The 27182-nt window shown below is 38.7% G+C and overlaps 2 protein-coding genes across 3 annotated transcripts in view; one reads left to right on the plus strand and one right to left on the minus strand.

The window, feature by feature from the left end:
* Positions 1–122: 122 nt before the first annotated feature.
* greb1 (growth regulating estrogen receptor binding 1) lies at positions 123–27007 on the plus strand. The gene is made up of 33 exons (XM_079632424.1): positions 123–238; positions 1084–1135; positions 7021–7180; positions 7378–7482; positions 8040–8216; positions 8603–8785; positions 9475–9597; positions 10180–10299; positions 11511–11633; positions 14149–14271; positions 14557–14742; positions 14893–15243; positions 15815–15943; positions 16027–16128; positions 16223–16420; positions 17289–17469; positions 17562–17745; positions 17850–17986; positions 18897–19245; positions 19352–19467; positions 20179–20384; positions 21284–21759; positions 21841–21943; positions 22377–22532; positions 22645–22784; positions 22993–23154; positions 23344–23548; positions 23644–23806; positions 24206–24427; positions 24519–24654; positions 24748–24948; positions 25926–26064; positions 26165–27007. The coding sequence occupies exons 3-33, from the start codon at positions 7024–7026 to the stop codon at positions 26326–26328; spliced, it is 5517 nt and encodes a 1838-aa protein (XP_079488550.1). The 5' UTR covers positions 123–238; positions 1084–1135; positions 7021–7023; the 3' UTR covers positions 26329–27007.
* Positions 24866–27182, minus strand: part of pfn4 (profilin family member 4) — a 31149-nt gene continuing 28832 nt past the window's right edge. For both annotated transcript variants that reach the window (XR_013799944.1, XR_013799945.1), the window contains 2 exons: positions 25895–26057; positions 24866–24965 (listed from right to left, as the gene is read on the minus strand). The gene's annotated coding sequence lies outside the window, so the exon portion shown is untranslated. The remainder of the gene's footprint in view (positions 24966–25894; positions 26058–27182) is intronic.

Here is a 27182-nt window from a genome sequence, read left to right on the forward strand (position 1 = left end):
TACCATCATACAAGGAGTGAGGGGTGTCCTGTTCGCTGTAAAAAAAAAAAAAAAAAAAAAAAAAAAAAAAAAAGATCATCACATGCGGCCAGCGGCATTTTCACAGCTGGGCTGACCCGACCCGACCGCTCGTGCTCAGCGGAGGCGGATGAATCGCATCTCGGAGATATGTACATGAACAGTCCGATCCCTTTCAATTTCCCCTGGAATATCTGAGTGCTTTCCCAGTCAACTAACGGTAAGTTTGTGTTTGCTTTTAATGTGCAAACCTTTAGTGTTGCATTACCTGATCTATAGTAAATAGGAAAGAATGTTGTTGCCATCTCTGATCCCATCCCATCCCATCTCTAATGGAAATCATCGCTAAATACACTTTAATACACTAAATACTATGTCATAGTAAGACTTTATATTTTTATAAAGACTACAAAGACTTTTGACTAAAAGTAATTTTTGTTATAATCTTTTAACAACTAATGTTACTTAACTTATAACTGTTTGATCGATAAATTAACTAATTTAAAGTCAACATCTTATTTATTTAAATTAAATTATTATTATTCTCATTGATTAATTATGAAATGCAAAGATAAAACATAGGCTACTGTTATTATTATTTGACCATCTTTAATGGCCTAATAATCAACACGAATGTTTTAGCAAAATATTGTCATTGATTTGCAGTAGATTTTATTAAATGTCAGGACATGTTTACAGTGCTAACTAACCTGTTGCACAGAAGTTTAAATCCCTGTAGAGTGTCACACTGAACATAATGTGATTGATTTTATTTCTGACTGCAGGAGTCATTCTAGCTCATGTGGAACTTTGTAATTATTATTTTACATTGAACATTTTATATGCATTATTTAACTCTAAACAGTGTCTAATAAAATTACAAATAACTACTTAAAGAATCAGGTAGAATCAATTTATTGCTATCCTTATCCTATACGAATAGTATGCTCTGTTCATATTGTGAAAGAGTAGAATGTTTAAATGTATACTCTGATTTGCTGGATTTCCCTCCATTTCCCATGTAGACAAAACAAACAGACAGTTTATCTCTTCTTTTCACTCAAGGACGTTGCCTCTTGCTTTCACTGTGGCTGCGTCCGAAATCGCAAATGAGCAGGTATTTATTTTGAATGAGTAACTATACACAATCACTAAAAAGGTACAGTCTATATAGTGTGAATGTATGATGTAATCAGGGCATACTACATTCACCATGTTGTCATTATCATGTGACCTACCAGCATCAGTTACGTCGCTTCACTGCCATTCATAAATCGTGGCCTCATGGAATAAAGTAAAGTGTCCATGTATGCACACAAACAGAATCTCGCTGGTAGAAGTATTGGTCATCCGGGTACTTTTTACCTACTCTTTAATGAGTTCTGTGAATTCGAACATACGTCTTTTGTTACAAACTGATTATCGCCTTCTATATAGTAAGGATGTATGCTATTTCGAATGCAGCCAGGTAGTTTCCTAAAAAAAACAATATGGCTGTAAAAGCACCACCATTTTGCTTCATAATACTATATTCAACAGATAAATAAAGAAAAGAAAAACATTTAGACACTATAGATTTATTTATTTTTTTACAGTGCCACAATGCATTTTCCCTTATGTTTTGTGGATGCATTTGCAAATAAATTCACTCGTAGTAATATTAGAGTGGCAAAAAAATAATATTTCTGAAGGAAAATCCGCGCTTGCATTAAGGTTTGAGACCTGAGGCTGCAAAACAAGTGTGCTTGCATTAGGAAGAATTAATATGTCATTTGTCACTCCCTCACTTGTGTCTGATCAAGCTGACATATTGACTGATCTTTTAATAATAATGTAGTCGTATTGCCATTTTCCCTGATTGATTTTGTAGCATGTCTACGTTTAGATACCCTGTGTCTTAGGAGTTTTGCTTCATTGAATTATTCATTGTTCCATTTATGTATATTTTCATTATTATTTTCACTGATAATTCTGATATATGAACCTTTCTTATACTTGATTGGTAGGGATTGTTTCAGTATGATGTTGAGTCTATTTTTAGTTTTACACAAAAGGCAGCCGATCTCATGAGAAAATGTATTTATGAGGTGGTGTTTTTTTTTTTCTTCTTTTTTTTTTATCATAAAGGTCCACCTCTAACCCCATCCTAAAACCTATCCGTCAGTGGTGCATTCGCAGATCGTACGAAACCGGACAAATTAGATTACACAAATTCATACGAATTAGCCACCATTTTGCCAAAATGCAAAAATAGTTACAAATTGCCATGAGAGTGTGTTGCAAAAGCCACTCCACAACCACTGGGAGGAAAACGAACTCAGCCCTTTGGACGGAGACAGCCTTTCTTTCTCACAAGCTCTGTCACAAGAAAACAAAAGCCTTTTCAGCCTGCAAAAGTGCAAACTTTCTGTCAGACTGAAGTAGTATTTATAGAAATTGGTATAACAAGAGCCTCAGGTGATTTGAACAAAGGATCTGAACTCAGGACTGACCACTTACTTCAGCTGTCAAAAGATGACATATCTGTTATTAAGACAGTTATAGGAAATGACAGCTTATTTTTGGTGGGAACAGCTGCTGTTAGGACTGTGTTTAGCAATGTTTACAACGTTCAGGGCCAGAAGGGTATTTTCTGCACATATCACAGTAGACGGTGTTGAGTTAGTAGGATTGATGCCATTGTGGAAGTGTAATGATGTGTTATTTAGGAGAGGTAGTGTGTACAGATCCTGTGAATGTGACACTCAGTCCATCACTATATGATAATACGCATCATTCTTTGATACTTACAAGATATCTTCATTTTTATCCATTAATATGCTTCTTTCTGATGAAAATGAACAAATTATTCCCGCAGTATCCCAAAACGCCTTCAGACTGGACAATAAGACCTGTCTGAATGCAACTGGCCATCCTTGAAATGTGATCTCTCGCAGGGGTCCAGGGGTCAAAGGCTAAAGGTGATGAGAAGAATGAAGCGGTGCTATCTGACTGCCCTTCTCAGCCTCTTTGTGTCCATTGAGCCTCTGGCTGGACCATGCCTGAGCACATCAAAGCACTGGCCAAACATTGTTTGCCAGCCCTGACCTTTGACCTGTTGCTATGCGGCGAGCTTTACGCAGGAGTTTGTGTGTGTGTGTGTGCTGGTAGAGTGAGACAGTGGGCAGAGGCGAAGCAGAAACCTGCTGTGTCACCCACTCCCTGATCAATAATAACGTTCAATGAGTTTCCTCTCTCTGTTTCAGACTCTTCTACTAGTCGTCTGCTCGGTTTTATTGTATGTGAGAAGCGTGGAATGACCCCTGCCCCCACTTACACATACAACTCCCAAGGCTAAAGTCTTAAAAGCCATCCAACCCCTTCTTCCATCCTCTTTAGAAAAGAAATAAGTAGTGAAAGTAGCACTTTCTTTCTGTTTCAGCTCTTCAGATGGCAATTTTTAGGGATACGAATAGTTTGTCCATATGTCTCTTATGTGGTTTGTGCCTTTGTAAGAACTATGTGTATCTCCTCGCCTGAACTGCAATTTTCCATTGTGAGTTTTCTGGAATAGTTAGACTTTGTAACTGTTTGAAAAGTGAAATATTCGGCTGAATTTCTAAAACAACCCCCAATGGAAGAAGAAGAACTATAGCATTCAAAAGTTTAGGGTCAGTGAGATTTCTATTTTAAATGTTTTTGAAAGAGGTCCCTTAGGCTCAACAAGGCTGCCTTACAATAAGTAAAATAACCATTTACTATTTTTAATATATTTTAAAATGAATATTTAAGTCATTTAAATTATTTATGTGATAGCAAAGCTGAATTTTTAGCAGCCATTACTCCAGTCTTCAGTGTCACATGATCCTTTAGAAATCATTCTGATATGCTGATTTGTTGCTCAAGAAACATTTATTCTTATCAATGTTAAATACAGTTATGCTGCTTAAAGGGATAGTTCACTTTAAAATGAAAATTCATACAACTCATCCTCAAGTTGTTTCAAACCTGTATGAATTTCTTTCTTCTGCTGAACACAAAGGAAGATATTTTGAAAAATGTCAGTAACAAAACAGTTACCAGGTCCCATTGACTTCCATAGTATTTTTTTTCCTACTATGGAAGTCAATGAGACCTGGTAGCTGTTTGGTTACTGACATTTTTCAAAATATATTCCTTTGTGTTCAGCAGAAGAAAGAAATTCATACAGGTTTGAAACAACTTGAGGGTGAGTATATGATGACAGAATTTTCATTTTAAAGTGAACTATCCCTTTAACATTTTTTTGTGAAAACTTGTTTTCTTCAGGATTCTTTGATAAACAGGAAGTCTAAAAGAACAGCATTTATTTGCAATATAGATGTTTTGTAACATTATAAATGTCTGTTACTATTGATCAGTTACTTTAAACTTCACTTGTATACACACGGAAGTATATCGATGTCAAATGGTTGGTTTTCTTGGGTTGGTAACTCTGTGTGTTAAACCTGATGGTGTTTATTGAGCCAGTGTGAATCAGCTATAATATAAAATTGAGGGGACAAATGTGCCTCAGCTGTGATATTTTCTAGTTAATTCTTCAGCATTTGAAGTGCTGTGTAAAGAAAGAGTGTCAGAAAGACGTGTAGGTAAGACAGACAGGCTGAGAGAGGATTGTCTGTAAGAGAGAAGGCCATAAACAGAGACACAATAGTTGGGTGATGGGAGGGGGGGAGTCCGGGAAAGATGAAAGACCTCGTCACCTCCCTGTAAGGAAGCTCTGTCCGGGAGGATGGGGCTGTTGAACGTTCTCGCTGCTATCACGTCTTGCTCTTTTATCTCCTCGACTATCTGCAGAGCCTGTCTGCGTTAGCATTTGTTTATTTAACTGCCATTTCTCCCCCTCAGCACAAATGCTAAAATGTTGTTGAGGGGCAATAGCACAGCTCCTGACTAGCTAAAAAAAGAAAGAAAGAAAAAGTCCACAAAGTTTTTGCCATGAGATCCCAAAGATTCTGGCTAGCATCGTTATAGGAGCATGTGAATTTCACTTTCTGGTTATATAAAAGTTTTATGGTGGTACTGGTTGATGTTTATATGACATGTTGCTGGTCTTCTTCATTGTTTTAGGGTGTTACTGTGTTGTGAATTCCCAGTGTGTGGGATGTGTGCTGAGAGAAGGAACATATGGCAGAGAGCATTTAAAGGCGAGGGGATTACGTGTATGTCCAAGGGACTTTTTTTCTGCCCCAGAGCTTTTTTCATTAGTGGCTTGTGTTACCATTCACATGGTTGGGGAAAATAGATTCATTGGTGTCCTATACATATAAATAAAAGCAGACGTTAAAGGAATAGTTCTACAAAATATAAAAAAGTCTTCATTTACTCATCTTCCAAGCCCATAACAATACAAAAACTGATAATTTGAAGACATTTCTGGTCGTCCCTTTCCATGTAATGGAATGAATCAGGACTGACTCTTCCAAGCTTAAAAAAAGGATTCAAACACTACAGAATAAAAAGTGGTCCATACGGCTTTATAGTCTTCATGTCTTTTGAAGTCATACAATAACATTGTGTGTTTAACAGTCTGAAATATAAGTAGTTACTGATAATCTCTTCCAGTGAGCTGTTAACTATTGTGACTGATTCAAGTGAATGAGTTGAACGTAGGGCCGCGTTTCCCAAAATTATTGTCAGTCTGATAATGTGTGGTGTGGTCACATTTACCATTGCTCGTGAAATTTCGTGGACGAAATGCAGTCATTTCAATTAGAAATCCACGCAATCAGAGTTTCACGTGAGGGCAAAAACGTTCCCCACATAGATTTCACTCATGTTCAAGTTGGTTAATCAAATTTGTCAAGTTAACCAACAGAAAACTGCTTGGTTTGAAAGTGACTACTGTGTAAGTGATTCTTCATGCATCGCTACAGTGGACAATGGCCAAAATTGTACTAATGTGACCACACCTTAAGTAGATTGTAGAAATCATTGGCACCATTGTCTATATGATCTACTTAGGCTTATGAGGATTTTTGAAACACAGCCCAGATCAGTCTGATTTGTGAACTAGTCTTTCAAACCAGTTTTGTGAACTTATTAATCAAAAAGATCTGACTGAAAATAACCATTTGTTAGTGTTAAACAACAGCTAGGGCATATGCCAAGACTTTCCATAACTTTCAGTCTGTTCCTCACTCAATGTTCTAATAAAAAGAGTACATCTATAAAATACATTATTCATTTTGTGAGCGCAGCCTTTCACAGTTTCCAACTTTGTGTTTACTGTTAGAGGTATATCAATCTCTCTCTCTCTCTCTCTCTCTCTCTCTCTCTCTCTCTCTCTCTCTCTCTCTCTCTCTCTCTCTCTCTGTCAGTCTGGGTCAGGACGCCCTGACATTGGCTCATGGTGACTTTATGATGTTGCAAATTGGACACCCTACAAAAATCCACTATCCATGGGGAAACTGGCTCTCTTCACAGCCTGTTGTAAATGATTTGAGCTCAGTCTTGTTCTGTGCTAATCATATTTCCTGATCACTGAGAGAGCCTGATTGCCTGATGAGTCGCTGACATTAAATCAGCTAATATGAGTTTGTGGGCACAGTTAAAATCACATGTAACCTCTCTGTGTTACAGTTGTTTACTTTCTTGCAGAGTTCTCAAATTAAACTCTAGTTTTGTTATTTGCAGGTGTGTAATGTACAGTTACAGTACAATACAATACAGGGATTTTTTTTATTGACCACACAAAATGATTCATTCGGTTTTTATATTACTATTTATAATACATTTATGTCATAATAAATATATAAATTTTTTTAATATATATATATACACACACACACACACACACACACATATATATATATATATATATTTCAAAAGTTATGATTCACAACAAATGTATCATGGAATGATTTTTTACAGCAAAATGTCACTATGACGGCTATAAACTTTATTAACACTTTTATAGAAAATGATGGCATACATTTTTTGTTTGTAATTTTTGTATAACAAATTATCTCTATTCTATTTAAGGTCATGGGGAATTCGTATACAGGACACCTTCAGAGCACACGGTTTGAGGAAGTGCTGCACAACTCCATAGAGGCGTCACTGCGCTCCAACACAGTGGTGCCCAGACCTGTGTTCTCTCAGCTGTACCTGGAGGCAGAGCAAAGGCCTTCTTCTCATGAAGGTGAGCATTTACTCTGTCTTCTGTGGTATCACACTCTTTAGAATGCATCTCTTTGATGTTTTGAGTATCTTATACTTCTAACCAGACATGTGGTGATAAAGCATCAAGTGATAAAAGCTCTTCCATGTTTATTCTGTTGAGTTAGTTAGTTAGTTATTTTATTGTATTTAAAAAATATGTATTTTTTCCCCCAACAGGTCGAATAGATGAGGAAGAGGACGAAGAGGATGGCTCAGATTCAAACAGCCCTCCAATCCCATTTCAGATGAAGCCTCCACCAGAGGGATCCTGTACTACAGATGGTTAGATCATATAGGCCATATGTGACCCTGGACCACAAAACCAGTCTGAAAACCAGAAAACTGAAAATAAGCTTTCATTTGATGTATGATTTGTTCGGATAGGACAATATTTGGCCGAGATTCAACTATTTGAAAATCTGAGGGTGCAAAACATATAAATATTGAGAAAATCACCTCTTCGCAAAATCATATGTTCGCAATATTGCTGCATCCACTCACAAAATAAATTGTTTCTATATTTACGCTAGGAATTTAAAAAATAACTTCATTGAACATGATCTTTACTTAATACCCTAATGATTTTTGGCATAAAAGAAAAATCGATCATTTTGACCCATACAATGTATTGTTTGCTATTGCCACAAATTTACCAGGCGACTTGTGACTGGTTTTGTGGTCCAGGTTCACATATGTAACAGAGCAGATCAGTAGTGACTATTTAAGCCATAAGTCAGTACATTTATAGTCATTCAGACTATTGATGGATGATCAGTGATTCTGTACGTTCATAGAGTCACTGTGTCCAGATACAATGGTGACCAGCGTCTGCATTTCAGGGTTCTGTCAGGCGGGCAAAGACCTTCGGCTGTCATCCATGGCCACTGAGTCTTTGGAAGTCCCTCCTGGATTTCTGCTCGTCGGCGCGAAATCTCCCAGTGTGCCTGATCACATTCTGGTGTGTGCTGTGGACCTGCGCTTTCTCCCTGATGAATGTGGACGTAATGCACTTTTAGGTAAGACACACTGAACCAGAATCTGAATACCCTGCATTATACAAAATTGTCAGAGTTTGAAGGAGAGGTGGAAAATGGGAAAGCCTTGACTTAGGTCAGGGTACCCCAACCTCGTAGGAGTCACGGGACCACATTTTCATTTGTCAGAAACATTTTTAGGTCTTTAATTTGAGTTTCCATGGCACTCAACTCAGCTCAGCACCCTCGCCCTCAGTGATGGTTTGTGGCTATGGAAACTGGGCACTCAGCTGGGTACTGTCTATACTATGTCTCTATTTTAGATAACTGATTTTGGTCCTCAAGGAATGTAGACCGCATCTGTGCACTCAAAGACATCCACAAAAAAAAAAGGAGCAGATATTCACCGGATGTCTTGTCTGTTCTAGGTTTCTCAGGGAACTGCATGGGCTGTGGAGAAAAGGGCTTCCGCTACTTCACTGAGTTTGCCAACCACATCAACCTGAAGCTCACCACGCAGCCTAAGAAGCAGAAGCACTTAAAGTACCACCTGCTCAGAAATGCACAGGGAATTCTGGTCAAGGGACCACCAATCTGCTGGAAAAGAATAGGTAAGATTGAACCAAAATGATTAGACGATGAAGGTATCATTTTACACTTTATGGTAATCTTGTTGAATGGCATCTTATTTTAACAGCGTTTAGCATCATTATTGACAACCAGTGATTTGCTGGAGGGTTAACTTGACCCTGTTCAGCATCCTGGGTCACCCTGACCCATTCACCAGTGCTTGCCTTCTCAGTCTGACAGTCCAGATGGCCAGCACTTCTAGTTGAGCTCCCTGCTACCATGGTGACACGTCAACATTGGGCCAAAGAGCTTTGGCAGTGTATGCGCATATTCAGAGATTTTTTTTTTTGTTTTTTTTTTGTTTTTTTTAATGCCTAAATGTGTGTAATGCTCTGTTCACACACAGGATTATAATGATAACTATAGCTATATGCTAATGCTATGAAAATAGGAAAGTCCACACCACAGCTACACAGAGGAACAAAGTCGTTGGAATTTTCCAGCTGATGAACAAAAAAAGCCAATGGCAGCAAATCAGAATTCATCCGACTTTAAAAAGCTTGAGCATTTAAAGCGGCGGATGACATAACTGCAACACACGCTTATAATAAACGGAACGTTATAGCAAACTATATGTTTACATTTTCTAAACAAAATGTGAGTGGCACAAAAGTTGCATATGTGGTTGCTAGGGTTTTCCTAGAATTTTTTTTTCTCATGTTATGTGCAGACAGCCGAATGAGACATGCAGTCGGTAATGTAGCTGCTGGACCAGAGGAACAATCAGGACATGGACCCTCTGACCTGCTTCCCAATTCAGCACACACAGCCTTGAACACAATTAACCACACAGGTAGGAAACGCTGGGTGTTCAACAAGTTTGCATAGACGCAGGGGCGATTCTCGGATTTCAAATTAGGGGGGTTCAGCCCCCAATGATGGTATGATTTACAAAAAAATTAATAATAATGATTATATATTGTTTGTATACTAGGGTAGGCATGAACAATACAGTAGGTTCTACACTACCTATCAAGTCAATCCCTGAATATTTAATTAATTTCTAATCATTTTAAATAACCAGCTGGTATCCCTTTAAGTGGAAAACTGGTGGAAACAAACACACATGAAAATGACATGTAATTACCATTATAACCAGTAGATGGCTGCACTTATTAGCTCATTTGCCATTTCCACTCCCTTTTATAGTTCTTTTCGCATGTTTTGCTTTTTTGCTTAATTCTAAAATTAATATTATAGCAAATTTGAGCAATTTTATTGCACAGAAGTATGACATATAGCAAGAATAGGCATCGACATTATTGAACTGTCTCATTGCTAGATTCATTATGTCCAATGAATATATTTACTTTTTCAAAAATAGAATCTCTTTTATCTTTAAACTGATATATTTTACCCTGTCCCCATCACACAGATCTAAACACTCATCTCCATATATCTGAGGGCTCCCCTCCCATAACCAACGGCAGTCATATTCCTGGACCACCACAGCCTGGAATAGTGGCCAGTGGCCCTGGAAGGCCCACAGTAATAGGTAACCCTGCCGTCACTATCCAGGAGTCACTAATCACTCAGTGTTTATATGTCAAGCTTGGATCAGAGAAAAAGGAAACCTCAATTTTACAGGGGCGGTCCCTAAACGAATCCTCTCTTTAGACTTCACACCTCTAATGAAAGAAAGCCCCCCTTTTGAAATGTCTAAATGCTTTAAAAAGAGGCAGCTGTATTGTCTAGGCTTTTTCCTCCTCCTCTTTTGTTGTTGGTGTCTGTCATTATTCAGCATTTGGGGCTGTAAAAGATCCCTCTCTTTTCTTTCAGCACTCTCTGACTATCACCTCCATAAAGTGGTGCTGTAAAGTCTCTTCCCTGCTCTCTCCTGCTCTCTGTCTGCATTGTAAAATGTGAGACTTCCTTCCTGGTGCTTTGGTTTTCATTAGGATTTAACACATCTACCCTTTTTTTCTGTTTCTCTTTGCATATCAGCTCTTGTTTACAGTCTGGTTAATGTGTAACATAATAGTCACTTCCTATGACACCAAACCCCATTTTTAAAGCGAATTTACATTCCATTGCTTTTAGAATAACAAGAAAAAAGGAAAGTTTGTCAAGGTAAACTTTGATGTGAGCTTGGCAAATACTTGTCTGAAAGTTTAATAAAGTTTAATAGCCTTCAAAATTACAACATTATATAGCAGTGATAGATAGATAGATAGATAGATAGATAGATAGATAGATAGATAGATAGATAGATAGATAGATAGATAGATAGATAGAGATAGATAGATGCATACATGTTACATGCATAAATACATACATACACATACATACATACATACAGACATACATAGATAGATAGATGCATACATGCATACATGCATGCATACATTACATACATGCATACATGCATACATACATACATACATACATACATACATACATACATACATACATACATACATGCATACATGCATACATACATACATACCTGTACATAGATACATACAGACATACATAGATAGATAGATTCATACATTACATACATGCATACATGCATACATACATACATACATACATACATACATGCATACATGCATACATGCATACATACATACATACCTGTACATAGATACATACAGACAGACAGACAGACAAATAGCAACATGCAGAAATGTAAATATCTAGTTTGTTTTCTTCTACTTTTTTGTTAGTCATATTGACCACTGACCAGTTGTGCTGCTTTTTAAGGCTCCATGGTAAATGCTGGGCCTCCCAAGAAGAGACATAAGGGATGGTCCCCAGAATCCTCTGCTGCTACAGAAGTCACCCCCAGACCTGCTCCCAACACCACGACTAATGGCACCAAATCAGGTAGACACACTTATATCTCTACTGACATAAAATTCACTGCCCTCATTTACTGCTTCTTGTGTTGTGAACAAATCTGTCTTTCTGAATAAAAGAGCATATATAGGATTTTGGGACAGCTTAGCCCAGAGGCATGGTGGGTGTGGGGGATGAATATTTCCTGAAGTGCCCTGTAAGATCATTAAAAGATCAGTGGCAGTAGCATTTGGGTTTCATTCAGACACAATATTTCTGCTTCTACATTTGCAACATATTATTCATATAATTCAGGGAAAATTTTAAAATCAAGAAGTACCAAGTTGAAAGATCTAATATAGTTGTTTTTTCTTGTAATTGTGTAAAAAACTTCTTTTTTTTTTGCTATGAAATTAGCCATTGACGCTGATATAGCAATAAAATAAATAATATGATGTAATATTATAAAGAATTAGGAGGCCCTATGGCTAGGTGTTTCGAGGCTAGAGAAAAAAAAAAAATTGTGCCCAAAATATGATGTCCTCTGCCAAATAGGGCTTTATAATTACCGGTATAGCTATTATAGGCTTTATAAATCTTCAACTGATTTTTGCAGGAGAGCACTAGGAGTAAAAACTTTTTTCAAAGCAGTATTATAAAAAAAAACATATACACATGCACATGCATATCATATCAGGTACTATTGAATAGATTTTTTAGACCAGGTTGCTTTATTTTAATAACTGTAATGCAGATTGGTCAGGGGTTACTTAAAAACAGGACCAAAGCACGCACATCACTGGCAAAAACAATGCTCAAATTGGGCATTCCTCGACAAAGGAAATAATGATTAAACATTTTTAAAACTGGTTACTGTGTGTGAGTCCACTATTACTTTTTTGTTGTTGCATTTTTGGAGCAGTTATTTTTTTTCAGTTTTTTTCAGGAGTTAAAGCTAGAGTAGGTAATGTTGGAGAGCTAGCCAGATTTGAAAGTGGCACCTCTTCTAAGCTCCGCCCCCTCCTGTCAGTGCTCCGTCCAAAGCTACGCCCCCCCCACAAACATGAACGCGCATCCACATTTGGAGTCAGCTGCATGTACCTACTAGACCAGTGATGCGCGGGTTGATCCAAAATGAGCGGGTGCCTGCGCCCGCGGTTACGAGTCATCCAAAAATATTTTTAATGATATTCGGGTCGCGGTCGGTCGGGTCGTTTACCTTTGTAATTTTAGACACAATGTTCTATGAAATACATAGGTCTACACTTTATTGTCTGAATGCGCGAGGATGACGAACGAGCAGTCTGCAGATGAAAGTGGGAAATCCTTATTTACCTTTTGAATGTTGAGTGCATTATTAACTTTTGAATAAAAGCTGACGCGGGACAAAATGCCCGATTTCCCAATGCGTTGAACTGAGCAATGCCATTGTGCCATTTTAATAGGCTACTTTTAAACGCATATAGCTCAGTAATGTCAGTTTTATGTATTTGCTGAGAGGGGGCGGGGGGGATTTTTGTTGGGAAAGTCGGGGGAGAGACGCACACGTCGATTAGACTGGATAAACACATGCAGCATCTTAATTGTTAAGAAAATGAAACGAAATAAATGAATAAATCAAGCCTTTATTACAAAACACTAGGCTATATCATACAGCGTTCTGAAAAATGCGCACCCCTAGTTCCTCCGTCTATGGCCCATGACGCGATGAGCATTTACTATAGCTACTTTAAAAAACGCAGGTCGGGTACAATATTTTCTTTCTTTTTTTTTTTGCGGTCCGAGTTGCGGGCGGGTTAGTTGAAAACGTCGGTCGGGTGCGGGTTGTTTATACATTGACCCGCGCATCACTGCTGTGCACGCAGTGGTGCTCGGGCACGAGACATGAAGGCATCTGATTGGTTCTTTACATTCACACCGAATGGCAGTGATTGGTCAGAGTTTTTACTGTCCTACAGCTGCTACAGAGCTCAGATTTGTTTCATTCCTTTTTCTGAACACATAATGTATTGACTACTATCAGAATGGAAGGACCATTTCACCCAGTATAAAAAAAAATGTTTCTGAACAGGATTACCAACCCTACCTTTAATAAATTAGTTTGAATTTCACACACCTCGTAACCGTGTTATTTTGCTCTAGCCCAGTGGAGACTGAGACGCTGCTGCTGCCGAGTTTTTCATATTTGCAATACCTCTCACGGTGTGACCACACTCATGTCTTTTATGTAACAAAAATGTTATCTGCAAGTTGACAGACAATGTATCGAACAAAAGGAAGTGATTATCAGTTTGTTCCGGAATGGTTGGCCATTTGGAGCATCCCTAGAAACTAAGGCTTTTTTGCATCCATATTTGACCTCAAAACATATACGTTCCCATGCCCCCCTGCCAACTCTGAAGCAGGTTGGGATCCACTGACATAAGAGATTTAGTATTGGGCTTGATTTTGGGATGGTGGTTATTATTAAGGATGTGTGATGTGTGTGCACTCCGACCACATAAGAGTTAAGTGAGTGTTGATACACTTTTACATCAACTATATCAAGTGTGTTTTTCTTCAGCTGACAGCGGGGCATCTGGGTGTTTATCTATGGGGTCCTCTCTGCCCCTTGGCCCAGGGGAGTCTGTCACAGTGCCAGATCACCTTCTCCAGACGTGTGGACTACGGCCTGTCATTTTTAAAGGTAAGATTTCTAAATGTTTTTGTTCTTGCATTCTGGTGACCCTTTTTACAATAACGGCCGTTTCTGTTACTAATATTTATAAAATTACATTACACAATTTAAAAAAAGGACATATTTCCAATATTAAAAATATTTATTTACTTGCAGAAGAAAGAAAAATAATGTTTTCCGTGGTTTGTGCCTGTTTTGTCTACCGTGTGATGTGAGCAGTGTCCGATAGCGGTTCCCAGCACTTTACCTTGGGCCAGCTGTTCAGTTACACCTTGTTTGTGCTTTTGTCTGTAGGGCACGGGACACTGCCACATTTGTGTGGGAACCTCGGGGACGTGCTTGTGAGTGGCCTGCTGCAGAAATGCTATCGCAGTTCCCAAAACCTCCCACGCGTCTACGAGCAGTACGGCACTGCTCCCATTCAGCCCATCTCCACTGAGATGCTGATCCTGCTGACTGTCTACTATCTAGTGCAGCTTGGTGAGAACAACAGTATTTCAGTGTGTGTCCTAAAATATATGTATGTATGTTTAAGCAAAAGCACGGAAACCGTAATGTTAGATGTATAAAGCTGAAGAGAACCCTTTTCAGCAGTATTTGTAAGTATATCTGTCTATCATGTTACAACAGCACCTGACCAGGCTCCCCTGATGGAAGACTTGGAGCAGATCTTCATGCGTTCCTGGCGTGAGTCACACCTGACGGAGATCCGGCAGTATCAGCAGACACATGCACAGTTTCCACCTCCTCTTCCCTGCCTCGCGCAGCCCCTCACTCCCTCTCAGCTCCCCTGGCTGGCCAAACTGGCCACCAGCTCATGCGGGGAAGGAGTTCTGGTGCTGGACACGGCGCCCTCTCTGGCCGAGGCGCTGGAGGACACCTTTCACAGACTGGTGGATGGCAGATTGAGCCACACCAATTATGTGGTGATCATCTCCATGAATAGGAGCCAGGAAATAGAGTCATGTGTGGTGGTGACAGGTATGTAGGTTACAGATATCCTAATAATAATGCTAGATTTTCTTTAAGAATATCACTAGAAATATATCAGTACCTTATCAACCATTAGAAATTTTATCTGTATTCATATTGGATATTTATTTGTGCAATGTTTATTTCCTCTGTTTTTTACATTTAGATTACCTTTGCTATAATTTAACGCGTACTTCAAGTTACTCTTTAAAAAACAAAAATAATTGAATAACACTGTTAAATCTTTAGCAAATTTAAATAAACATTAACATTAAACATTATTAATTTAACTTTAACTGCTAAAAAAAAAATGCATAATTCAAAATGTGTGTTTAATTTAAATGAGTTTTTTCACACTTTACATTTGAATGTTTTGATGCCTAAACTCACTATAGCAATTTAGAACAACTGATTTTATTTATTTATATTACTACTAACAAATAATATAGAATTATGATTTTCGGTCTTAACATGAAATTTTTTTTTAGCTGTGTTAACCATATGTGATGAGCATGTAGATGTAAAATGAAAATGAATTGAAAGCGGATTATAATTTTATAATATCTATGTTTTCACACAGGGAAGCATCAGACTCGTGCTCTAGCTGAGAGTCTTCTCTCTCCCAGTGATTGTGTGAGAGAGATTGTCCATGAACTGTCTTCTGGGATGGCAGCAGAGCTGGGGTCCTATTTCAGTTCTTTGGGTCCAGGTAAGACCTCTGGTTTGATACACGGTTCTCACCTCTGCAGTTTCCTCATTCAGTGTTTAATGCAACTCTTTACCACTTATCAGATGGAGACGTGGAGGCTTTGCTGGAGAAAGCCAGTCCTGAGAACACCTCCCAGTATTCTGGTGTAGAACCATCAGGAGACAGTCCTAAACCCAAGTGTGCCGGTGAGACTGACTTTAGAGTATTCAAGTATACATTTATTGCAATAAATACCACCAGCGTAAGATGTGTTAACACTTCAGTCGGATTTTTCGATAGAATTCTCCGTAGAGTGGCACGAGATACGGCCCGTTCAGCTTGCTGTGGCACGGAAGCTGCTCTCGCACGTTTGTGCCATCGCTGATTCCAGCACTCAGAACCTGGACCTCGGTTCCTTCGACAAGGTTGAGTTCTTAATCTGCGTTCCGCCCTCTGAAGTCACCTTTCATCAAGTCGTCCTTCACCTGTGGAACTCAGGTAGAGTACCGCCATGATCCATGAGTCTCTACTGCACCCTTACAAAAATGTAATTTTATCAAGTAAACTTAAGTAATATTTTCAAAGATACTTTTTGTTAAGTAAACTAAATCAGTGTACTAGAAGTTTACTTACAAGTGTACTATTTCATTCTATCTTGGGACTAAATTGACCCACTTTTTAGTTTATAAAATATAAGTGTAACGGTAGTAACCTTTGAGTACGCAATTTATATCTAAGCTTTACATACGGTTTCTTAGTTTACTAGTTATAAACTTCTAGTCCACTTTTTAATTTACGTTTTAAGTATACTTTACAGTAAACTACTAGTTTAATCGTTTTTATACTGCAAGGTCTTTAAGTGAAGTTAACATCATACTTGTAGCTTATACTTTATTTTTGCACTTTAAGGTAAAGCCAAGTATACTTAGAATACTTGACTGAACTTTTCTTAAGTATTTCGAGCAAAACTACAAAAAAAATATTTAGGTCAAATATACTTAGACTATTCTGTATACCTGCCAGTATAAGCCAAGTATACTTAAGTATAATTTATAATAAGTATATCTCTGATGATGAGTACATACCATGTAAATTAAAAGTATACTCTATTATTTTTGTTTAAAAGAAGTGTACAAATACCTGTAGCACACTTGGAAAAAACTTTTTTTCTTATCGTTCTTTTTTCTGTATCACAGATACAGAGCAATTTTATTTCTCGTTTTTACATATTTCTCTTTTAAAACAGGAAGTTAAAAGTCTTTTCCTTTTTTAAATAGGCAATTTTTGTCACAGACTTGGATAAATCCCATTGAGGTATTATATTAATATTGCAGATAGATCTCACTTCCTGCTGTTGTATTTCCAGGGGTGTTACGGGAGTTAGGGCTGAACCAAGACTGCTTCTCACTGAAGGAAGCGGAGCAGTACGTGGTAAAGCTGAACCAGAGTGCAGTAGGAAAGATCAACAGCCTCATTCAGAAATCCAAGATGAACCCCTACACACTCTTCATACTGGTGCATGATCATGCACACTGGGATATCAGCAGGTAAAAGACCTCGCATGATTCTCCTTGAACCTTAGTATCCTCTTTGCTTGGCCGTTGGTGGAACAGTCTCTGTATCTTTATTCTTATGACAGTGGGCAGTGCAGTGGAGGAGACTCCAACATAGGACTAGTGGATGGTCTGTTGAACTGCAGGCAGATTCGAGATGCTCCCAACATCCTGACGCTCCATGTGACTTCATTCCCCTTCACCTTGCAGACTCAGTACACACGCATCAGCCCTTACAATGAGATCCACTGGCCCTCTGGATTCAATAAAGTAAGAACACCACATACTATCTATTTTAACCAGTAAGTTAAGCTCCTGGAATCGCTCTTAGAGGTTGATTACGACCATAGAACTTTTAGTTTTTCCTCACTTAGGATGTGGATCTTTATCATGAGAAGACAAAGTACTTTGGCGTATCTGAGCTGCTGGAGACGACCCGCTCTGGGAGTGGCCTTCCTCTTCTACGATATGACAGTTCGTTTGAGAGCATGGCTGCTGCTCTGGAGGACAGGTGTGTTTTCAGTGTTACTTTTAACATTACAGTTATCAGTGTTATTAATTAACATTAATTAATGAATAGTTGATGGTGCATATACGCTATGGTTCAAAAGTATATGGTCAGTAAGATTTAAACGAATACTTTTATCCACCAAGGACGCATTAAATTGTTCAAAAGTGACAGTAAAATAATATTTATAATGTTACAAAGGATTTATATTTCAATTAAATTCTATACGTTTGAACTTGCTATTCAAGAAACGTATCATGGTTTCCATAAAAATATTAAGCAAGCTGTTTTAAACATTGATTAAAAAAAAAATCTTAAAGCTACACTGTGTAATTTTTTAAAGTTGATTCTTAGCAAAAAACACTTTGTTCTTTCAAAATGATATGTGCTCATTCATGTGTAATTACTTTCCCCAACTAATCAAGTATTCTCGTAAGCGTAGAATCTGCCATTCAGAATACATACGAGTGAGTCGCTCGAATGGCGACAGCCATGTTGAGCCTCCATCTTGAAAATACATTAGCCAAAGAGGGACATACCTGGAAATTCAAGCTTTGCCTTTCGCGCTTTTACTCAGTGGCACCGTGACGAATGCGAGGGGGAGATTACTCATAATACGGCCACCGTAGGAGCCCTCGGAATGGGAGGGGCTAGAAAGTATTATTCAGTTGGTAGTCATATACAATTTCACTGCTAGATGGGAGAAAATCTTACACAATGTAGCTTTAAGCACCAAATCAGCATATTAGAATGATTTCTGAAGGATCATGTGACACTGAAGTCTGGAGTATTTGCTGCTGAAAATTTGCCAAAATTGTAATAATATTTCACAAAATTTTTCTAAAGCTTACCGACCCCAAACTTTGGCCATGTATGATGTTTTGCATGAACTCCTCTCCTTACTTCTCCTCAGGTTCCCAAAACTACACAGTGCAGTGATTCGCACCCATGTGCTGATCCAGCATTACTCTCTGGCCCTGATGGCAACAGCGGGCGGCCAGGCTTTACAGGCTTTGCAGAAGCACATCTCAGTGGAGACTCTGGAGATGGTGCAGTGCCTTCTCAACACATCCCAGCGGTGTCCCAGCCATCACGGTCACATGCTGCTCTTGCGGATCCCCTCACCAGCTCTCGCTGCCTTCGCTCACCAGCGCCTGTGCCATGTCCGCAACAGACTCGGCCTCCACAAGCAGTTTGAGATCATCCTAGGGGATCCATGCTCTGCTCTCACTGTAGGAAATCACTTCCTGGACCAACTGAGGGTATTTACTTTTTAATCTTCATATAAAGTAGTGTGTCATTTATTCCTGGTGTATTTGTCCTGATATCCCTAAATCATGGATCATTTTGCTCTTTAAATGTCTCTAGGTATGGCTGAAGATCTTAGACCCAGACTGGGCTCCTCGGACATATCTAGAGCTGGAGGCTTTACCCTGTATCCTCATCTTAACCGGCATGGATCCACTTGGAGAGTCTTTACCCAGGTAAAACACTCATATTAACTTGCTTATTTTAGTTGTTTGTAAAATTCTAGAAATTACAGGCATGTATCCAGCTGTTAAATATGTTCTTTTTTTTATTGTATTTCATATAACAAAAACTACCATCCTTTAAGAGTAGTTTCTGCAAATTGTTCAATGAATCATGAAATGGGCCATTTAAAGCTTTCTAATCTATTTTGTTTGCCCAAATAAAGGTTTAGTGAGTTTGTACAGAGGTCAGCATGACCTCAGGAAAATAATTACCTGTGGCAATTCGAGGCCACTTTCAAAATCGTTTCGATAAATTCATTGTTGTGTTGTCCCGATTTGATATATTTATTTTACTAGCACAGGCTATTTGGAGTTTTATTATATTCATAATGTCAAGCAGAGTTACAGGGCTTTTAGCCCAAATTTTAATATCACTGTTAACCTATGCTCATCTCCATGCAAAGCAGCCAATTTTAAATGTATTTAAATGTCTATATAATATTATATTATTGTTATATTATAATAACATAATTAATCATATATATTATATAGTGGGGTTTTGTTTCAGCTAAATATTGCTATAATGTAAGCTTATGTATATAACTTGCAACTTGTTTTTTTCTTTCTTTTTTTCAGTTTTAGGAAAGGAATAGTTCTTAAAACAATAGCTTTACTTTCATGGTTTGTACTTACCTCTCACTCATGTTGTTCCTTTGTCCCCAGATCTCTGAAGTACTGTGACCTGCGTGTTATCAGCCTCTGGTCTCTGCAGCGCACCACTCTTGAGCAGGAGCTGGGATTGGCCGCGTACCTTCTGAAGACAAAACAAGACGCCCAGCATGGGCCCCACGCACCCAGCGACCTTTCTGAGAGTGACCCTGAAAAACTCAGCAGCACTGACAATGAGGAGGAAGAGGTTGTGGTGGATGGTCAGTATTGCAAAGCCAGAAAACATGAAGTTTATACTAAACTGAACATAAACCATTTTGTTATGAGTACATGCACAATTTATACACTGAATTAAAAGAACATTTTCGTGGTCAAGGCCACAACTGCAGTACCCCAAACATTCATGATATAGTCAGAGAAAAATAATATCAAGCTGTTACACAGCTCAGCCTCACGCCGTCTGTGTTTTAACACAGCACAGCTTTTAGGAGGAAGAGTATTCTCTTCCAAGACTCCAGCATCTCCTCATTGTAAGTCTCATCATGTACGAGGAAATGGAGATTAACCACCTCAATGACTGCATGTCCACACGGGCACAACTGTTTCTTTCTTCGGGGACATTACAAACAATTCAAAACATGTAATCTGTATTTATCTAAAATGTATTTAAAATTCAAATCAAAGGATAACTTTTTAACCAGATTTTTATTGTTACAATGTCGGTAGTGTATGCAAATAAACAATGTTACCTGCACCCAGATATCCCTGTTTATTTGTCGGCAGAAGTTGTCTTTTAATTGTAACACTTTGGGTTGTTAGTTAAAATCTAACAAAAGTGCTTGTAATTTTCTTAGCAGTTGTTTGTAAGTTACTCCATCTCTCCTTCAATTTTATTTAACTCCAAAAACATCCTGAAAAAAATCTGATAATAACTGAATTTGAACTGATCAAATAAACTGATATCCCGAGAGGAATGCCTAACGTCACTTTTATACCAATAAAGCATGAGAAATGTGTCTGATTTAGGACTTGGGACAGTGATCTGCGGTTTCGCTTTCGGAATGGTTCCCAAAACTGCTGAATTCAAAGGTTTTTACTTGCAGCATGTATTTTGAGGGATTATCTCACACTGACCTTACCTCTCTCTGGTGGTCTATAGTAAACAACGATCTCCCTAGACTGGGTAACCAGTCCTCCCCAGCTGGCTCCCAACAGCCAAAGTCTGACTGGACTCCTTTGGATCCAGAAAAGCAACCCAACCAGAGGCGGCAATCCAAATCCACCTCGTCCGGCTCTTCATCCTCGCGGGGCTCTCCTCTACGGCAGAACTGCTCCTGGGCGTGCAACCTCAGCCGCCCGCCTGTAGTGCTGCTCCCTAAGGCTGTCTACGACCTCATCACCACTGTGGATTCCAGTGGCCTGCCCAAGTCCACTTCCTTCCTCCCTCACTCTTCGGTAGAGTGGGCCAGCTCCTTTAGACCCCTCCTCAGTAAGATGATGACCTGCACCGAGCAGTCGCTGTATTATCGCCAGTGGACGGTCCCTAAACCCTACCACATGGACAGCAGTAACCGAGCTGAAGGACGCACTGATAACTTCCACCCACGAAAGCTCCTGCTAAGTGGGCCACCACAGGTAAATGAGGGTCTGGAACACTGGGTGACAGTGTCATTATAAGACTGGTGGGATAAAATGGCTATTGTTGTGCATGTTCAGGTGGGGAAGACTGGGGCGTATCTGCAGTTCCTGGGTATTCTCTCTCGTATGCTGATCAGACTGATGGAGGTGGACATCTACGATGAGGAGGACATCAACTGCAGTAAGTATTAGGGATGGAAATAAAAAGGAATCTCCAATCTGGATTCACTGAAAAGAATTGGCTCATAAGAGTTCAGGAAACTGCTGTTGGGTCTTGACTCATCGAGAAGAACAGACTCCTAAGAATCATTAATTCGTAAATCGGACTACTCTGGTCGTGCTACTGTAGGCCTATATGTTTTTGAATTACTAAAAAGAACTGACTCATGAGACTAATTCATTCAAGAATCAGACCACACTGTATGTTTCAGATTCAGCTGTGTTTCGAACCATTAATAAACCTTAATTCGGTTCCGGTATTGTAATTTTTTTTTATCAATTTGTGAATTGAATTCACTGAATTCCTTTTATTCAAATATTTAAGCACTGAAGTCTTTCATCTCTCTTGGTGTCCTATAGGTATCAGTGAAATAATGAATATTTTTTTTCCCCAGAGTGCGAGACTGATTTGATGCGATATCATCAGCCCGTTGCGTTGTGGCCCAACACAGACACTGTGCGAGGGATGCCCTTTGACTACACCATCCATGACCCTAAATATGAGGACATCAGCACTGTCTACTCACCAGACTTCACTCTGAATTCAGAGGGTGAGACCGTCAAGACAATCATATATGGTTTAGTTGAGCCCTGCTGTTGTAATTCTGACATTTAAGTAGGTTAGTATTTTTTAAATGGTTTGTTTTTTCTTTACTGCTTTAGATGGACACTCCAGGAGGCAGGAAGACGTGTATCTACGCAGGCGAACGGCAAGGATAAAACTCTCCAAATACGCAGCATACAACACGTACCATCATTGTGAGCAGTGTCACCAGTACATGGGTTTCAATCCACAGTATCAGGTGAGTCCTATACACTTTATTGCACAGCTCTCTTGAATACTTGATTTTGATTCGTCAATGGAAACATTGAGATTGTGATAATTTTGTCCGGGTTAATTTTGGTAATAAGGACCGGCTGACATTACATTATCTCTTACTGTATAATCTGTATTATAATGTGTGCATTTTGGTCTGACTATATTTTGGGACGTTGATTTTCTGTTTGTAGCTGTACGAGTCCACCCTGCATGCCTTTACCTTTTCTCATCTTCTACTGGGAAATGAAATCCAGCTCTACTTCATCATTCCCAAATCCAAAGAGCATCACTTCGCCTTCAGCCAGTCAGGAGGCCAGTTGGAGAGCATGAGACTTCCCCTTTCTTCTGATTGGGTATGAACTAGTAGAGGCCTATTTTGCCATGAGTGCATGATGAAAATGACATTTTCACTCCATAGTTTTGTTATACAAACTAGTAAACGTCTTCTAAAAGGTTTTAGTTAACTAAGCTTGACTAGTTCCAGACTATGTAATTGAGTAATTAAAAGAACAACAATTGAAGCTAGATTTTGATGTTTGCAGAATCCCGATGCTATCAAAAGTCCAATTTTTACACCCACCACCGGTCGCCATGAGCACGGCCTGTTTAATCTGTATCATGCCATGGAAGGAGCCGCCCACCTGCACATTCTAGTGATTAAAGAGTACGAGATGGCCGTCTACAAGAAATACTGGCCCAACCATATAATGCTTGTCCTGCCCACTGTCTTTAATGGAGCTGGAATAGGTAACCACCAGTAGATTATCATCCTGTGTAATTGATCTGTTGATGTTGATGTCAGTGAGTTTTTAATAAAGTTGCCTTCTCTCCCACATTTTCAGGAGCAGCTCATTTTCTGATTAAAGAGCTTTCCCATCATAACCTGGAGTTAGAGCGGAGCCGGAGAGTGGAGCATGGAAATCGGCCACCAGACGTCTGGCCCTTCATCATCCTCGCGGATGATTCCTGTGTCATGTGGAACAGTGTCGATGTTGATCCAAAAAGGTGCCTAATTTTGTTTTACACTTTATTAATCTTACGTATATTATTTATTGTTTTTATATGTAGTTTTTAGCTAGAAATTACATTTTATCAGCACAATATTTAATATTATATTTATTAACTATATATATAATAAAAAAATAGTTTTTAGTAATTTACTTGACTTTTTTAGTAATTTACAATGACTTTTTAGGAGAATAATCTCCATTATTATTAATAATAATAAAAAAAACAAAAAAAATAATTAACTACATTTAAAAGAAAAGAAAAAAAGTTAAATAAATGTATCCAGTCGTCAAAAAAGACTGATGGAAATGAATGGGTCAGAAAGTATGGGAACAGAATTTTAATATTGGTTTCATCCCTATTTTGTCTGAAGTAGTGTGTTTGTATGTTTTTCAGCGGTACCACAGGGACAGAAAGAAATGTTTCCTTGAAGCAGGTTCTTCAGCACATGGAGTCTTCTCCAGATATTACTCAATATGGCTTATGCGGGATGAGGAAGTGGTCCAGTCGTGGAGGTGGGGCCGGGCAGCACAAAGAGCCCTTCTCGCGTGGACACCTACACGACTTTCTGCTACTTAATGTGGACCTCACGCAGAATGTGCAGTACAACCAGAACCGGTGAGTTCTGAGAATGTCCAACTAATTTGGTTGTTTTTTCCTTCATTATTTACCAAATAATCACATCTTCCCCTCATTCTCTCCACAATAGTTTCACATGTGATGATGTGGACTTCAACCTGCGTGCCCACAGTGCAGGACTCCTCATCTGCAGATTCAACAACTTCAGTGTGATGAAGAAGCAGATCGCCATTGGTGGATACGGTACCTTCATCATCAAGACTAAGGTAGTTTTCTACCCAGCGTCCAAAACCATTTTACTGTATGACAAAATCATTTCAAAAGCAACTCCTTCTGATGTTCTTCTGAATTCTCCACAGATGACAGATGTCCCCACCACAATCCAGCCGTCTCAGTACATCTGTGCTCCAGACAGCAAGCACCTGTTCCTGGCCACACCAGCTCAGCTACTGCTGGAGAAATACCTCCAGCACACCAGCCATCGCCTCTTCCCCCTCAGTGCCCAAAACTACAGCCACCCAGTCCTCTCTGTCGACTGCTACCTGAATCTCGGCCCAGAGGTACTTACTACCTGTACCTTTAAAACAAAAAACAAAAAATCCAAAGTACACTGATGTAGGGCTGCCCAATTCATTGGAATAAAACCATAAAATTTTAAGCGGTCATGACATGAGAAATCAAATTTGCCTTGATCTTTTGACAAGTAAAGAGGTCTTTTTATCATTTAAACATCCTGCAAGTTTCATATCTTAAAACGTCCTCGTTATAAACAAAGCATTTATTTAATCAAGCTCCAAAAACGTCTCGTTTTGATATTGCCGCATCTACATACATTTGCACATGACTGCCTCCAGAGCAAGATATCAACGAATAATTATACATCGCACCATAGGCTCATACGATGCACAGACACAAACTTTTGTTGAAAGATGAAGCAGCCAACTGTATTGGATCTGATTGCAGCTGCATCACAAACCGTACAGTAAGTAAATGATTTAATTATGCTTTGCCTGTAAATTAAAACTTCATTAACATTATAAGTGAACCTCAAGGAACATATTAAAATAAAAATTAAAAATCCATGTCATGACCCCTTTAAATAAATAGCACTGCGTGTTTCAGATTGAGGCACTGTGTTAATGATCCAGTGTTTTCATTGTCTTGGAGCGGCTCAGTTCACAGTAACTCACGAAATGGCAACCTTCTTCCCTAAATTTGTATATATATATATATTTTTTTATTTTTTATTTAGTAATTATAATAAATATTGTTATTATTATTATTAGCCAAATAAGCACAGCCCACTTGATAGTTTTTTGTTTGTTTGTTTTTTTACAATTGCAATTTATATCAGAAAAAAATGCTATTATTTTATTTTTTTTCAAATCGTGAAGCCCTAGACTGGTTGTGCCAGATGGTAAGGTCCTTCAAAGAGTATCATGGTGTGGCTGTTGTATCACTACTGTGTGACCTATTCTGCACACTTCCACATGATTCTAAAAAGACCTTTTGGTGGCTTATTTGTGTCCGTTCCCAGGTGACCGTTTGCTTTGTCAGCTCCAGACCTCACTCCATTAACTTCAGCACTACTGGACTGCTCTTCAGTGGACTCCTCTTATACTTCTGTGATTCCTTTGTGTCTCCTGGATTCCTCAAAAAGTTCCAGTTCCTGAAAGGTAAAGACCAGGGAGATAAATAATATATGCTATTTAGCACAATAGAAAACCCAGACAAGTGATTTTCTGTTTAATAAGCATTGACTCTTTTCTGTTTCAGGGGCGACTCTGTGTGTGATCTGTCCTAACCGGAGCTCTCTACGTCAGACTGTAGTTCGGCTGGAACTGGAAGACGAATGGCGGTTTCGTCTCAGCGATGAGTTTCAGACTGCCAATGCCAAAGAGGACCAGCCTCTCTTTTTCCTCACAGGAAAACACATATGACTCTCAAAGCCCGAAGACTTAATCACTTTGGTCTTATCAACTGTCCTGTATGTATATAATATTAGCTCTGTATATAATGCACTGGATGTGCTGTAAATTTCCTGCTTGCTGTTGGTGTTTATTCTCCTTTTAAGATCATACAGTAAAATATTATTACATTGCATATGGAAGAAACTTCAAAGAGTATCATGGCGTCACTGTTTTTTACATCTCCTTTTACTTCTTTATCATTGTTTAAAATGTATTTATTTACTGTGGCCTTTCTGTGTTTTTATCTTTCTATGTTTTAATTGTTGTTGTTTTTTCTATCAGTCGGATCTTTTAACGTCAGCTTAATGCAGTTATGAAGTGTTAAAATAACAGATTGAAGTATTTTGTAGAAAAGAGTATTTTTGTAGCTGTGTTTGGCCAGTTCTGTGATGCGGGCGTAATATCATTAAAGTACTTGTGTCATACATTTCAAATCTGTCTCCGCACAACATGTTTTTTATGTTCCAAATTATTTTGACGCTATACCATGTATGAACACTAGAGGGCAGAACCATCTTAAAATTTTAAAAGGTGTGCTGTGGTAGAGATGCTGAAAAGCACATTTATTCTTTTATAAAGCTGAAAGTTATGGTTTAACTGGCTCAGAAATCTATGGTGTTCTTTATTAAAAATAAATTGGCAATGTTTGTAATAATGTTTAATTTGTATATTGAGCTGCCATGGTTCTTGTGTATTGCATATGCCCGACAGAGGGCACTAAACCGCGTGGTCTGTGCATTGTGTAAGTAAACTGTTTATTCCAAGCCATTTCAAAATATGCTTGGAATATTGACATTGCAGGTCACACATGTCAGTTGTCCGTG

This window comes from Phoxinus phoxinus, assembly GCF_949152265.1.
Source record: "Phoxinus phoxinus genome assembly, chromosome: 13".
Taxonomy (NCBI): domain Eukaryota; kingdom Metazoa; phylum Chordata; class Actinopteri; order Cypriniformes; family Leuciscidae; genus Phoxinus; species Phoxinus phoxinus.